This window comes from Medicago sativa, chromosome 4 (genome assembly GCF_051527215.1).
Source record: "Medicago sativa cultivar Bolivia chromosome 4, Bolivia_mono, whole genome shotgun sequence".
NCBI lineage: Eukaryota > Viridiplantae > Streptophyta > Magnoliopsida > Fabales > Fabaceae > Medicago > Medicago sativa.
This window is the reverse complement of record NC_140752.1, coordinates 85,251,989-85,266,973: the sequence shown is the minus strand read 5'-3', so window position 1 is coordinate 85,266,973 and position 14,985 is coordinate 85,251,989. Positions and strand designations below refer to the sequence as shown.

At 33.6% G+C, this 14,985-nt stretch overlaps 3 protein-coding genes across 3 annotated transcripts; 1 reads left to right on the top strand and 2 right to left on the bottom strand.

The window, feature by feature from the left end:
• Positions 1-6,098: 6,098 nt before the first annotated feature.
• Positions 6,099-6,653, bottom strand: LOC146933030 (uncharacterized). The gene has a single exon (XM_085707800.1). The coding sequence runs from the start codon at positions 6,651-6,653 to the stop codon at positions 6,099-6,101; it is 555 nt and encodes a 184-aa protein (XP_085563926.1).
• Positions 6,654-6,789: 136 nt separating this feature from the next.
• LOC146933029 (uncharacterized) lies at positions 6,790-8,199 on the bottom strand. Its single transcript, XM_085707799.1, has one exon. The coding sequence runs from the start codon at positions 8,197-8,199 to the stop codon at positions 6,790-6,792; it is 1,410 nt and encodes a 469-aa protein (XP_085563925.1).
• Positions 8,200-11,583: 3,384 nt separating this feature from the next.
• Positions 11,584-12,294, top strand: LOC146933028 (mechanosensitive ion channel protein 3, chloroplastic-like). Its single transcript, XM_085707798.1, has one exon. The coding sequence runs from the start codon at positions 11,584-11,586 to the stop codon at positions 12,292-12,294; it is 711 nt and encodes a 236-aa protein (XP_085563924.1).
• The last annotated feature ends 2,691 nt before the right edge of the window (positions 12,295-14,985 follow it).

Here is a 14,985-nt window from a genome sequence, read left to right as displayed (position 1 = left end):
CTTAAGCCCTCTATACCACAACTCATCTTTATCCACCAACATCCTCCAACACCACTTACCTAGTATTGATAAGTTAAACTCCCTCACGTAAATGGTAGCCCTTAGATTAGGGAATGGTTGAGATTAAAACATGACTTAAGTGAGTCATGTGTTAGTTGTCATCTCATTCTTTATGCATCAATGTGTTAAGGCTTCAGTTTCTTCTTCTTCGCACGTTCAAACCCCACTTCGTTTTCCTGCTTCAACGTTTCTTCTTCCCCTCTAATTATTCATCTTAATTAAAAGATAAATAAATCCCTTCATCTCCTGTAGAAGCTAAATTATTTTCCTCATCTTCTCCAATAAATTAAAAATAAATTCAAGTAAGAATCCAAGATTTCATATTTGGTACACTCAAAAACAACAAGTTTAGCAATTATCTTTACTTATCTTTATTTAGAGAAGAAAATACCACAAAACTATTCAAAACAAATTAGAAAATTGCAGCATGAACAAATACATGAATAGATAAGGTTATGAATAAATTTTTATCATCTATTTATTATTGTTATTCAAGGGGCGAGAGAGATGTTGCGAACAAAAAAAAGCATGGAGAAATCAGTTCCAGAAGACGTAAAGAAGCTTTAACGCGTTGGTGCATAAACGATGGAGTGAGAATTGACACATGATTTGCACATGTCTCACTTAAGTTATGTTTAACTGTTATTTTTAATATGAGGACTACCATTTATTCATATTGTTCCCCAAATATGTACACACACGCCTAAATGACAAACCCATATTCATATATACTTCCTCATTGAGATATCAAGAAAATGGGGCGGAAGTAAAGATTACATTCTGCTCCATGTCTTTGTCAGCTGATATGGACACTGTCTATGTCTCCACTCCCCGCCTAACCAACTCAGAACCTACAAACTTTATACTACACATGGTAAGCAAAGACACATGTGACAAATAAATGACTATCAAATTTGATTGGATCCCCACAAAACACACACAATGCACCACTAAGATCAATGATAACCTTACTTCTTAAGAGAATCTAATAGGTAGGAACACTATCTCAAACATCTGTTAAGAGAAGATAATTACTTTGAAAGGGACCAAACTTTTCTAAACCTTAGTAGTAAATTAGACCTCCTCCTCATGTCGTGCTCTTTCCATGTCGAAAGCAGCTGATAGAATCATGTATGTCGAACTAACTAACTAGACCTCATTCATTTCATACTTCCACGACAACCCCCCTCATGGAGAGACTCAATCATCTGACATCAACCTCACATTGCACAACATCTCCTGCTTATATATATTATACCTCTATCTCTCTCTCTCTCTCTCTCTCTCTCTCTCTCACTATATATATATATATATATATATATATATATATATATATATATATACACACCTCTCTCTCTCTCGCTCAGGTGATACAGTAAGAAGAAATTTTCAATATTTATCAGTATCATAATCCAGCAATAAAGAATGTTTAAATTGGACCTATACAAAATAAATTTTGGCTAAAACATATGTTTGATGTTTTATTTTTTTTTATATAAAAAATGTTACATATATCTTGGTACATTGCATTTTTATATTTGATTTTATACTTTAGAAAATCAACTTAAAAAATGGTTACGAATCTCACAATTTACATTATTATTCACCAAACTACATATTAGTGTTGTATATGTCAAAATATGAAAGTCATTATGAGCAATTTTGTGCTTAGCACGGGTTGCTACACTAGTTGTTCATATTGTGGTGAGATTGTTCATATCTTGATAAGATTTTACTATTTTTTAATTAGTAATTTAAGTAATATTAAAAAAGGAATGAAATAGAAAATAAAATACTTTTAATGAAGGGTAAAATTGGAAAATGAAAAAGTTAGCCCAAATTGTTGTATTTACTATCTTCTTTACATATTACCCTGTGCTTGTCTATCCACTATTTTTATTGCGTTAACGTGTATAAATTATGAACTATAATTTTTATGAAATTTTGATTAAAATTAATTTAATTTTGATTTAAATTGTAGGTATAGATAATAGATATTTTGCATTTTCATATTGTAACAAACTAAATTTTTTTTTTTTTTAAAGATGTAACAAACTAAATTTATCCTTTTCAATGATACCAACCATATAACATATATTCCTTCAAAAAAAACCATATAACATATATAATATCTCAAAAAATATAAAAAATGCTATGAATAATATACTTAGTGGATGTCCATCCTTAATCTTCCACATTCCTATAACCCTTATTAGTGAATGTATGGTTAGTGGTCCTTAATTGCTTTGATCATTCACTTGCTCATTTGTGTCCTATAAATAGGGTCTATATTGTAATGTAAATGACATACTTTGAGAAGTAATACAACATACTCCTTTGTTCTTTCTTTATCCCTTTCTCTGTACTCTTCTATGTAGTACGATATTTTGTAATACTTTAGATTAATTTCATAACAAATAATATAATATAAATTGTTATCTTGAAATTCTAGCGTACTTGTTTTATTAGGTTCTGTCAGATGTTTAAATGTTTGCGATGTTCCGATTAATGTTTCAACATCATGCGATAAACAGAAAATAAAACAAGAAAATAAAGTGCAGAAAAATAAAGAACACAGGAAGTTTGTTGACCCAGTTCAGCACAACACGCTTACATCTGGGGGCTACCAAGCCAGGAAGAAAATCCACTAGTGTAGTCCTTATTCAATAGCTCTCAGCAAACTCCTCGTTTACACTATATGACCTAGGACCTACCCGTTTAGACTTCAACCTAGGAACTCCTAGATCTGAGATCCCATCTCACTATCCTAATGGTCAGTCACTTCCCCAGTGACCTATCAGACCTCAAACACAATAAAAAGTAGAAGTTACCTTCCAACACAAACAACCAAACCTTGTTTCACAACTTCGGTTTGATGCACAAGAGTATCAATACTCACAAAACTAGTCCTAAACAAGTATCTAAACACGACACTAGCAAGAACACAGTAAAGATCCTAAACCTACATCACAATCGATACAAGAGTAGAATACATGAAGACTCAAACCCTAAAAATCTAAACTTTTTAGCGTGACGGCTTGAATGAGCAATTAGGTCTTCAAGTCTTCCTTTTATACTGAAGCAGCTTGGGCTAAATAATCATTGGGCTTCAGTAAACTTGCAGATCGGTTCAGCAAACCTGCAAAACAGAATCAGATACAAATCTGGAAAGTCCTAATATGTCGGAACCTATATTAAAACATTTCAAATCGTAACAAATATTTCCTAAAATAAAATGTCTATTTTAGTAATATTCCACAGCTGATTCTAATAAGATATGCGCGTTACTTGGTCAGTAAGTAAAAGGAAATACGATTTCCTTAATGGATAAACTACGCGCGTACAGATAAGGCAGAACCCAGGCATACCGAACCATGCCAGGATGTTGGAACATTGTATCCAACATCACACAGAGCTGCCTAACTACATGTTGGAACATTGGTTCCAATTTACAGAACAAGGATATTTGTTTTAGCAATAATGCAGCCAATACAAATACCCAACAATCTCCCCCCTTTGGCAAATTTTTGGCTAAAACAAATTAAGCCCAATTCTTATGAAACTGAGGGATACATAAAAAAAATACCATTCCTCCAAAAGCATGAGCACACACTTATGAAGAAACAGCTAGCACACAAAATCCAAAGAGACACCATAGATACACTTCCTCAAGTCATCACGAACACATATTCAAGAAGAAGAAGTAGCAGATAGTATCACTCTAGAAGAAAAACAAAAGTGTGCATACATAGAATACCTCACAGATCTTCAATCATAGCTTGAGCTGGCAGAGGTATTACACTGGATCAGAGACATGCAGCAGCGGATCAGATCAAAAGCATGGTCTCAAGAGCTAAGGAAAAATAAATTCCTGAGCTACAACTAGGGAACCTAAGTTCTTGTACAGATGTTGAAGAGAGAACCAATTTCTCTCAAGAGCAGAGGAAAAATAAATTCCAAAGCTACAATCAAGGAAGATAACCTCCAACACAGAAGTGGAGAGAAGCAAGATCTCTCAAGAGCAGAGGAAAAACAAGTTCCAATGCTACAGACATAGGATGTTCCAACATCCTTTAGCACATCAGACAGGAGAACCTGCCACACATAGAGGCAAGGGAAAAAAATAAATTTCCCATACCTACAGAGTACTGTCACCCACCAACCATAGAAGCACAGAAACCTAAATTCCTATACTTACATATGATGCTTCTTGTAGAGTTTCTTCAACTCAAGAGTATGTTTCTTTCTATCCACAACAGCTCCTTCTTCATCAAGGACTAAATCACCAACACCATCTTCCAGGATATCCCATAATTCTTCATCTAGACTCATGATATAACTGTAAAAGTTGGTCTTCCACCAAGAAAATTCTTCAGCATCTCCATTGAATTTTGGAATCTTTCCAACACTGGATTTCTTACTATCACTATAATCATATGAGACATGTTTATAGCTAGTATCATCAGAACCAGTAGGAGGAGGAGTAGACATGTTTTTCTCAGATCTTTAACTGTTGCACGGTTAAGTGATACAAACAGACCAAGGCTCTAGATACTAATTGAAGGTGAGAAAAACACAAGAAGGGGGGTTGAATTGTGGTTTTGGAAAATTCTTCGTTTCTCCTAAAACTAAACACACTTGATCAGAAGCTAAGTGAGACAGCTTTTGAAGTGATAATCAGAATCTAAATGCAGCGGAATAAAACAGAGAGAGAGAAGAAGAACGACACAAAGCAATTATACTGGTTCCTTCCACAATCTGGAAGTAGTTCAGTCCCCCTTGCACTTCCAAGGAGATTTCACTAAGAGTAATATTTGATTACAATTGCTCAAGCACACAAGCAAGAGACTTCCTTTGCTCAAGCACACAAGCAAGAGACTTCCTTTGCTCAAGAACACAATCAAGAGACTTCCTTGCTCAAGCACAACTGCAAGAGACTTCTAACTAAACAAAATTACACAGAAATTTTTTTAAGGTTGAACACTTGATATACAATCAGAGGTGCTCACAATACAAATCAGATACAGACTCAATGACTTAAGAATTTCTAAGATATGACTTTGAGACACAGAAATTCTAATTGAATGCAGAACAATTTCAGCAGAGGTTTGGCACTTGTAAAAATGTTGTGAGTCTTTCGTTCAGCGTTCTTGCATTGCCAATTCTCTAAGTCTTCACTCCTTTATATAGAGGTGTGAAAGAGACGTTGTGAAATTGCCAGCACATCAAAGAGTCGTTGTTGAAGCTTGATCTTTCACCAATGGTAGTTTGCCTGATTTAGTTGTTGTCCTATGAAGAACAAATTTGAAATCCATTCCTTATCCAAAGGAACATCTATGCAGACGAAGCCGTATTCTGGAGCTGTTTTCTTGTCTTGTAGCATGGACACAAAACAGAGTAGTGGAGAACATGGTTGTACAATTCGTACAGAAGTACAATGTCAACGCTTTCGTCCAAAATTGCAAGCACATGCCTTCAAACACCTTTGAAATGACCGTTGCAATGTTCCACTAATTTTCTGCTATGTTTTCGAATCCAATAGACAGGTTTTGCAGTGTTGATTCTTCAATCTTTGAATCTTTTGCAAATCCAGTTGATCTTCAGCTTCTGGTGAAATGACTTCTGATGAGGCAGCTTCTGATGACGCAGCTTCTGATAACGCAGCTTCTGATGATGCAGCTTCTGATAACGCAGCTTCTGATAACGCAGCTTCTGATGATGTGGCTTCTGGACCTCTTGTCTTCAGAAGCGATAATCTTCAGGAGCACCATTTCTTCAGGAGCGCTTTACTTTCTTCAGGAGCAGCTTGACTTCAGGAGCGCTTTACTTTCTTCAGGAGCAGCTTGACTTCAGGAGCCCTTTCCGTCTTCAGGAGCGTATTGCCTTCAGAAGCGTCTAAGCTTCATTTTCTTTTGCTCTTTTTTTGCTCATTCAGATCCAATTAATGATGTAACTTTTTAACTGTGGTCCTGTACACTTGAACAAATATTAGCTAGTCCAATTTACAATTTTTAATACATTGTTATCATCAAAACTCTTTAAGGTTCTTTGTTAAACACACTTTGTTCCAACAGTTCCAACCTTGGACGAGACATCCACGTTTGTTTTCCAATCTGACATTCACCACGTATGTTACCTTCAACTATCTTCAGATCTGGTAAACCTCTGATGGCTTCAGATGTCATGGCCTTCCTCATCCCTTTCAGATGCAAATGTCCCAACCTTTGATGCCACAGTTTGATCTCTTCCTCTTTGCTCAAGAGACATGTTGAGATGAAAGATTCTTCCTGAGATACCCATAAATAGCAATTGTCTTTGGATCTTGTACCTCTCATAAGAACTTCTCCTTTCTCATCTGAAATTTGACATTCTGGTTTGGTGAAGTTTACTCTCAGACCTAGATCACACAGCTGGCTAATGCTAATCAGGTTTGCAGTTAGTCTTCTGACTAGCAACACATCATCAAGTCTTGGTAACTCATGTTTTATTAGGTTTCCAATCCCCACAATCTTTCCTTTAGCTCCATCACCAAATGTGACATAACTGGTTACATAAGGTCTCACATCCTCCAGATAAGTTTCAACACCAGTCATATGTCTTGAGCAGCCACTATCAAAATATTAATCTTCCTTAGATGATGCTCTCAGGGAAGTATGAGCAATCAGACCAGCCTTGGCGTTTCTGTGATTCCACCCATTCTTGGATAAATTCTGCTGAGAATGCATGAACTCACCTTTCAGTTTGAAGCAGTAGGGTCTGATGTGTCCTCTCTCTCCATATCTTTGATTTCTTCTTAGTGGGATGTTCCTCAGAATGTTGGAACACCGACTCAGCTGACTTCATCCCAGTCTGTTCATTAATCTGGTTCAGTTGTAGGTTCAATCTTGACAGTTCATCATTGAGTTCTGAGATATGGGCCAGATTATCAAATCTTTCATCCTGCAGTTGTGCAATCTCCCTTGCTTGCTCTTCAAGTTTTTGAGTCAGTTCACTGTTTTTGTCCATTAGGTCATGATAGGACATATCAAGCTCTTCATAAGACATTTCTTCCTCACAAGACTCAGTGTCTGACATAATTCTACTAGCTAAGGCAGAGACATGATTGGCAGATTCAGCTTTAACCTCATCTTCTGAGTCATCCCCATCTGACCAAGACACAGCCGGACTTTTCTTCTGTTTCTTAAGAAAAGTGGCACACTCTGTTCTGATATGACCATATCCTTCACATTCATGACATTGTACCCCTTTGTATTGAGAGTCTGCTTCATCAGGTCTTGTCATCTTCTCTTTACTTGATTGACTGTCAATGTTGGGTCGGATGTTCTGCCCATTTGGTCTGGACCTTCTGTCAAATCTTTTGAAGATCTTCTTAAACTGTCTCCCAAGTAGTGCCAGAGACTCTGCCATGTCTCCATCATCTTCAATGTCTACTAGTGCATCATTAGTATTCACACTAGAAGCAAAAGCAATACCTTTGCCCTTTTTGTCAGTTTTGCTGTTGACAGTTATTTCAAAGTTTTGCAGAGACCCTATCAACTCATCAACCTTTAAACTAGATATGTCCGGAGCCTCCTCAATAGCAGTGACCTTCATGTCAAATCTCTTAGGTAGAGATATGAGAATTTTCCTCACAAGCTTTTCTTCAGAGACTTTCTCTCCAAGGGACTCAAAAGAGTTTGCAATGTCTAGGATATTTAGATGATAATCCTGAATGCTCTCATCTTCTAACATTTTCAGATTCTCAAATTTAGTGGTAAGGAGTTGGATTTTAGCACTTTTTACCTTAGTTGTGCCTTCATGTGCAGTTTTGAGACTCTCCCAAGCATCATTAGCCACAGTGAATTGCTTGATTAATCTGAACATATTTTTGTCCACACCATTAAACAGAGCATTCAAAGCCTTTGAGTTTCCAAGAGCCAATTCATCTTCATCAACACTCCATTCTTCTTCTGGTTTCAACACATCAGTCCTGTTGCCATCAGCATCAAGTTGTACACGATGTTCCCAACCTCTCAGAACTGACTTCCATGTTTTGCTGTCAATAGATTTGAGAAAGACACTCATGCGTGATTTCCAGTAATCATAGTTGGACCCATCTAACAGAGGGGGCCTGTTTACAAATCCACCTTCCTTGTCCATAGTGCTAGAATAAAACTCCCTGGAGCTCACCCTAAAACAGGCAGGGTGCCTGCTCTGATGCCAATTGAAATTCTAGCGTACTTGTTTTATTAGGTTCTGTCAGATGTTTAAATGTTTGCGATGTTCCGATTAATGTTTCAACATCATGCGATAAACAAAAAATAAAACAAGAAAATAAAGTGCAGAAAAATAAAGAACACAGAAAGTTTGTTGACCCAGTTCAGCACAACACGCTTACATCTGGGGGCTACCAAGCCAGGAAGGAAATCCACTAGTGTAGTTCTTATTCAATAGCTCGCAGCAAACTCCTCGTTTACACTATATGACCTAGGACCTACCCGTCTAGACTTCAACCTAGGAACTCCTAGATCTGAGATCCCATCTCACTATTCTAATGGTCAGTCACTGCCCCAGTGACCTATCAGACCTCAAACACAATAAAAAGTAGAAGTTACCTTCCAACACAAACAACCAAACCTTGTTTCACAACTTCGGTTTGATGCACAAGAGTATCAATACTCACAAAACTAGTCCTAAACAAGTATCTAAACACGACACTAGCAAGAACACAGTAAAGATCCTAAACCTGCATCACAATCGATACAAGAGTAGAATACATGAAGACTCAAACCCTAAAAATCTAAACTTTTTAGCGTGACGCCTTGAATGAGCAATTAGGTCTTCAAGTCTTCCTTTTATACTGAAGCGGCTTGGGCTAAATAATCATTGGGCTTCAGTAAACTTGCAGATCGGTTCAGCGAACCTGCAAAACAGAATCAGATACAAATCTGGAAAGTCCTAATATGTCGGAACCTATATTAAAACATTCCAAATCGTAACAAATATTTCCTAAAATAAAATGTCTATTTTAGTAATATTCCACAGCTGATTCTAATAAGATATGCGCGTTACTTGGTCAGTAAGTAAAAGGAAATATGATTTCCTTAATGGATAAACTACGCGCGTACAGATAAGGCAGAACCCAGACATACTGAACCATGCCAGGATGTTGGAACATTGTATCCAACATCACACAGAGCTGCCTAACTACATGCTGGAACATTGGTTCCAACTTACAGAACAAGGATATTTGTTTTAGCAATAATGCAGCCAATACAAATACCTAACATATCTTTTTAATGACATCAACAAAATAACATTTTTATGATCAAATCTGCTTAAGCGTATAATTGGAACGAGAAAAAACCAGTCCAAGATGATCTACTTTCTTTAGATATAATATAGATGTACAACTAGCGGAACAATGGGCATTCATGTGTCTGCCTTTCGATTTTTTATTGCGTTAACACGTGTAGATTATCAACGATGTTTTATAAATCCCTTACCCAAAAAAATGTAACAAACAAATGTAACAAGTTCAACAAACCATATTTATCTTTTTCAATGACAACGATAATATAATGAAAATTCTTATATTTTTTAATAACAACAACAATACAACATTATAGAAAAATTTGTTTAAAAGTATAATTGATATCGTGATATAAAATTTGTTTGAGAGTATATACTGTTAAAATACTAGTGAAAAGACGGGCACTCACGTGCCCGTCTTTTTGATCTTTTTATTGCGCTAACGTTTGAAAATTATAAATTGTGTTTTTTTTATGAAATTTTAATTTTAATTAAAAATAAAAATATAAATGTTTTCTTGCTTTCAAATTATAACAAATCAAACTAACGATTATCTATTTCAATGAAACCGAAAGTAGAAAGAAAGCAAACGTATCATTGGATGCTCGGGGAAGAAAGCTGTGTTGATTACTATGCTTCCTAACCCAATCATCAGCAGCTGCTTCTCGGAGACCTTTGGTAGTGGTTGAGTAGGTGGCTGACGGTTTGGGTTTGGGGAAGGAGGGAAGAAGAAACCGCTGATTTTTTTTTTTCAAGAGAAGAAACCGATGATGGTGGTGATAACATTGCTGAAAACTGTTATTTTATGTAAATTGAAATTGTTAATTTGAAATGATTGAATGTTTTTATAACTAATCACTACTACTTATAACACGGTTGAATAGATCGATCCGTGCCGATGGTGATGGTAAAGTTTCAACCGTTGGATTAAATTTTATCAACGGTTGAAACTAATGATCCGTGCGTTGCAGAGTCTTTCCATCAGCCCACTCAAATTATTATCATTATCATCATCATCATCATCATCATGATTATTATTATTATTATTATTATTATTATTATTATTATTATTATTATTATTATTATTATTATTATTATTATTATTATTATTATTATTAAGACGGGCACCTGAGTGCCCGTCTTTCCACTTTTTTTATTGCGCTAACGTTTGAAAATTATTAACAGTGTTTTTTGTATGAAATTTTGAGTTGAATTAAAACTAAAAATATAAATGTTTGTTGCTTTTAAGTTATAACAAACCAAACTTATCATTATTATTTATTTCATTGACACCAACAATATAACAAAAAAAATATAATCTAATTTTTTTTTATTGAAACCAACAAGCATTTTTATTATAGAAAAAGTTGTTTAAGAGTATAATTGAGATAATGAAAAAGTAAATATAGATATACTCATCTAGTTTGTTACACTTTTTAAAAAATAAAGAAAAAAAATAGACATATATATCGTGTTTGTTACATTTTTTTTAATATTTAATATTATTCTTATCTATTTGTTACATGTGTTATTTGTATTCAAAATTGAGGAATGAGATGGAACCGAAATATTGATAAATTATGCCTATTAGTGGATGTCCATCCTTAATCTTCCACCTTCCTATAACCTCTATTAGTGAATGTATGGTTATCGGTTCTTAATTGCTTTGATCGTTCACTTGCTCATTTGTGTCCTATAAATTGGGCCTATATTGTAATATAAAAGACATACTTGAGAAGTGATACAACAAACTCTTTTGTTCTCTCTTTATCCCTTTCTCTCTATTCTTCTATGTTGTACAAATATCTCGCAATACTTTATATTAATTTCATAACAAAAAATATAATATAAATTGTTATCTTTTTGATGACATCAACAAAATAACATTTTTATAATCAAATTTGCTTAAGCGTATAATTGGAACGAGAAAAAACCAGTCCAAAACGATCTACTTTCTTTAGATATAATATAGATGTACAACTGACCCTACAAAGGGTGTAGACTCACAAAACGATTCAAACGGGGGTGCGAAAATACGAGATGCTTCCGTAGTGGGTTCTACAGTTCAAGGAGGGGTTTCTCGCGCGGCTCAAGATTTTCCTCCTCTCTTCACTGGAGGTGTTTCAACAATAGCTTCTTGAAACAGATTTGGGTTTGGGTTTTATTAAGGCAATGAGTGCACCGCTCTGGGTGTCGATTTGTTCCTGTTTCAATGGTATAACATCTAATTACATGGTCGTATGGTTATGGCTTTTTGTGAGAAAGTCTATTAACATTGGGCAAATATTAACTGAATTAGCGACATTTGTGTTACAAGAAGTTGAGAAGGAGGTATTTAGACATCTTCATGCAGGCTTCATGATCACAATTACTAGACCCTTTTGTAAGAACGATCGGATTTTAGTGAGGTATGATGGAAATGAGGTATCGGGGACTGTTGAGAGGATAGGATGGTGGTCATCATCCTCTATCCGAGCTCCTGATGGAGGAATTGTGAAGGTTCCTACTTCCCAACTCAATTCCAGCATCGTCATAAATCAATCTCATGATGGGTTTTTGAAGATTTCTATTCCAATTGATAAACTAGATATTAAAAAAATGAAGCTTATTGTAACAGAGATGCGGAAAGTATTGGCTGAGAGCCCTCATGTTGAGCAAGAGAAGTTTTCTCGAAGGGTAAATTTTGATGTTGATAAAAGGAGTGTATGGATAAATATAGTCTGTCATCTAAATACAAAGGATTACGACCATTTCCTTGAAATGAAGGAGGACGTTCTGTTGGAGCTTATTAATGTGGTTAATATTCATGAAGAACATTATGTGGTTAATGTGGTTAAGACTCATGAAGAACAAAGTGTGGTTAAGACTCATGAAGAACAAAATGTGGTTAAAGCTCATGAAGAACTAAGTGTGGTTAAGACTCATAAAGAACAGAACAATTGAGAAGGTTTTGTCCTCAGACAAGTGTTAGCTTGTTAGTTTTATGTGTAATTTTGTCACATACTGAAACTACAAAAAACTTTGTACATTTCAAAGAACCAAAGAAGAAATATTTTTCTTCTATACTAGGAGGTATATCCCCTGACAGATTTTGTGGGGGGAAAAAATATAGATGTACAACTAGTGGAAAAATGGGCATTCATGGGTCTGTCTTTCGATTTTTTATTGCGTTAACACGTGTAGATTATCATCGATATTTTATAAATTTTTTGCATGTAAATTAAAACTATATGTATTTGTGACTTTTAAATGTAACAAACAAATGTAACAAACTCAACAAACCATATTTATTTTTTTCAATGACAACAGTAATATAACAAATATAACGAAAATTCTTATATTTTTTTAATAATAACAACAATACAACATTATAGAAAATTTTGTTTAAAAGTATAATTAATATCGTGATATAAAATTTGTTTGAGAGTATATACTATTAAAATACTAGTGAAAAGACAGGCACTCACGTGTCCGTCTTTTCGCTCTTTTTATTGCGCTAACTTTTGAAAATTATGAACTGTGTTTTTTTTATGAAATTTTGATTTTAATTAAAAATAAAAACATAAATGTTTTCTTGCTTTCAAATTATAACAAATCAAACTAACCATTATCTATTTAAGTGAAACCGACAATGTAACAAAAACTTATAATCTAAATTCTTACTTTTTTAAAGACACCAACAACAATCTTTATTATAGAAAAAATTGTTGTTTAAGGGCATAATTGTGATAATGAAAAAGTAAGGATAAATACACTTATATATTTTGTTACACTTTTTAAATGATAAATGAAAAAACTGGACATTTGTGTTTGTTACATTTGTTTAATATTTAAATTTATTCTTATCTATTTGTAACATGTGTGATTTATATTGAAAATTGAGTGTGTTTTTGGAAAGGGAAAAAGCCAGCCCAAAAGCGCTGAAAGGGGTAGTTTTCTTTATATATACTAGCAAAAGGTGCATGTCTTTCTGCTCTTTTTATTGTGCTAAAGTTTGAAAATTATGAACGGTGTTTTTTAAATAAAATTTTGATTTTTAATTAAAACTAAAAATATAAATGTTTATTGCTTTAAAGTTATAACAAATCAAACTAACCATTATCTATTTCAAAGACACCAACAATATAACACAATATATAATTTAAATTCTTTTTTTTAAAGACACCTACAACAATCTTTATCATAATTTTTTTTGTTTAAGAGTATAATTGAGATAATGAAAAAGTAAGTATAAATATACTCATCTAGATTGTTACACTTTTTAAATGATAAAGTAAAAAAACCAAACATATATATTCATATCGTGTTTGTTACACTTTTATTTTAATATATAAATTTATTCTTATTTACGTGTGTTATAAGTTATAACAAATCAAACTAACCATTATCTATTTCAAAGACACCAACAATATAACGCAAAATATATATAATCTAAATTCTTTGTTTTTACAGACACCTACAACAATCTTTATCGTAAAAAAAATTGTTTAAGAGTATAATTGAGATAATGAGAAAGTAAGTATAAATATACTCATCTAGTTTGTTACACTTTTTAAATGATAAAGTAAAAAAACCAAATATGTATTCGTATCGTGTTTGTTACACTTTTATTTTAATATATAAATTTATTCTTATTTACGTGTGTTATTTATATTGAAAATTTAGGGTATTTTTGAAAAGAGAAAAAGTCAATCCAAAAGAGGTGAAAGAGATTGTTTGTTTTAATATATACTCCATCCGTTCTTTTTTTTTGTTACAATATACTCCCTCCGTTCCTTTTTATGTGCCTTTTTTAGAAAATTAACACAAAAATAGCGAAGTGTATTTTTGCACATTTTCTTCCTATTATACCCTCATTTTAATCACTAATAAATTTCTATTTTTTGCACACACTTTATCTTTTCCAATAAATTTATTATGTAACCTTTCTCTCGTAACAAATAATAATTGTCGGTTATTATCTTTTTCTCCAATAAATTCCTACTTGTTTACGCGTGCTCTCTCATAACAAACAATTGTCAATTTTCTAAATATTGTGCACATCTTTTTAATTATCTTAAGTCAATATAAAAATTATATTGATGAAACTTCTTCTTCATTGTCATCTTGTTCTTGTTTTTTTATCTTGTCAAATGAGTCTTCAACTATTGCTTCCTCTTCACCTCTCATCAACAATTCCAACGAGTCTTCCAGTTTTTCTTCCTTTTGAATATTCATGGAGTCTTTTACTTTTCTTCTTTCAAATTTGTTCTTTTATTTTGCACTTGGGATTTTTAACATATGTTACTCATCTTTTAAAAAGGAACGGAGGGAGTACTAGTTTAGAGCCCCGACGTTGCCCGTGTTAGATATTAAATAAGTTTGTGTGCACGAATACATGTGTAAGTATATTAAATTAAATTTATTTAAATTTACAATTATAATAATATCTTAAAAATAAATATAAATGGTGAAATGAATATCCAAATGCAAGAATAAATAGTGTAACAAAATTAATAATGAATTAGTCCAAGTGGTAAGAGTTTTGGGTCCCTTTAAACATGTGGTTAAGAGTTTGTTTCGTGGCTCATGCATATGAGAAAAAAATCGATTGAAAGGGAAGAACCCATCTTTTGTGTCCCACCAATTCTTGAC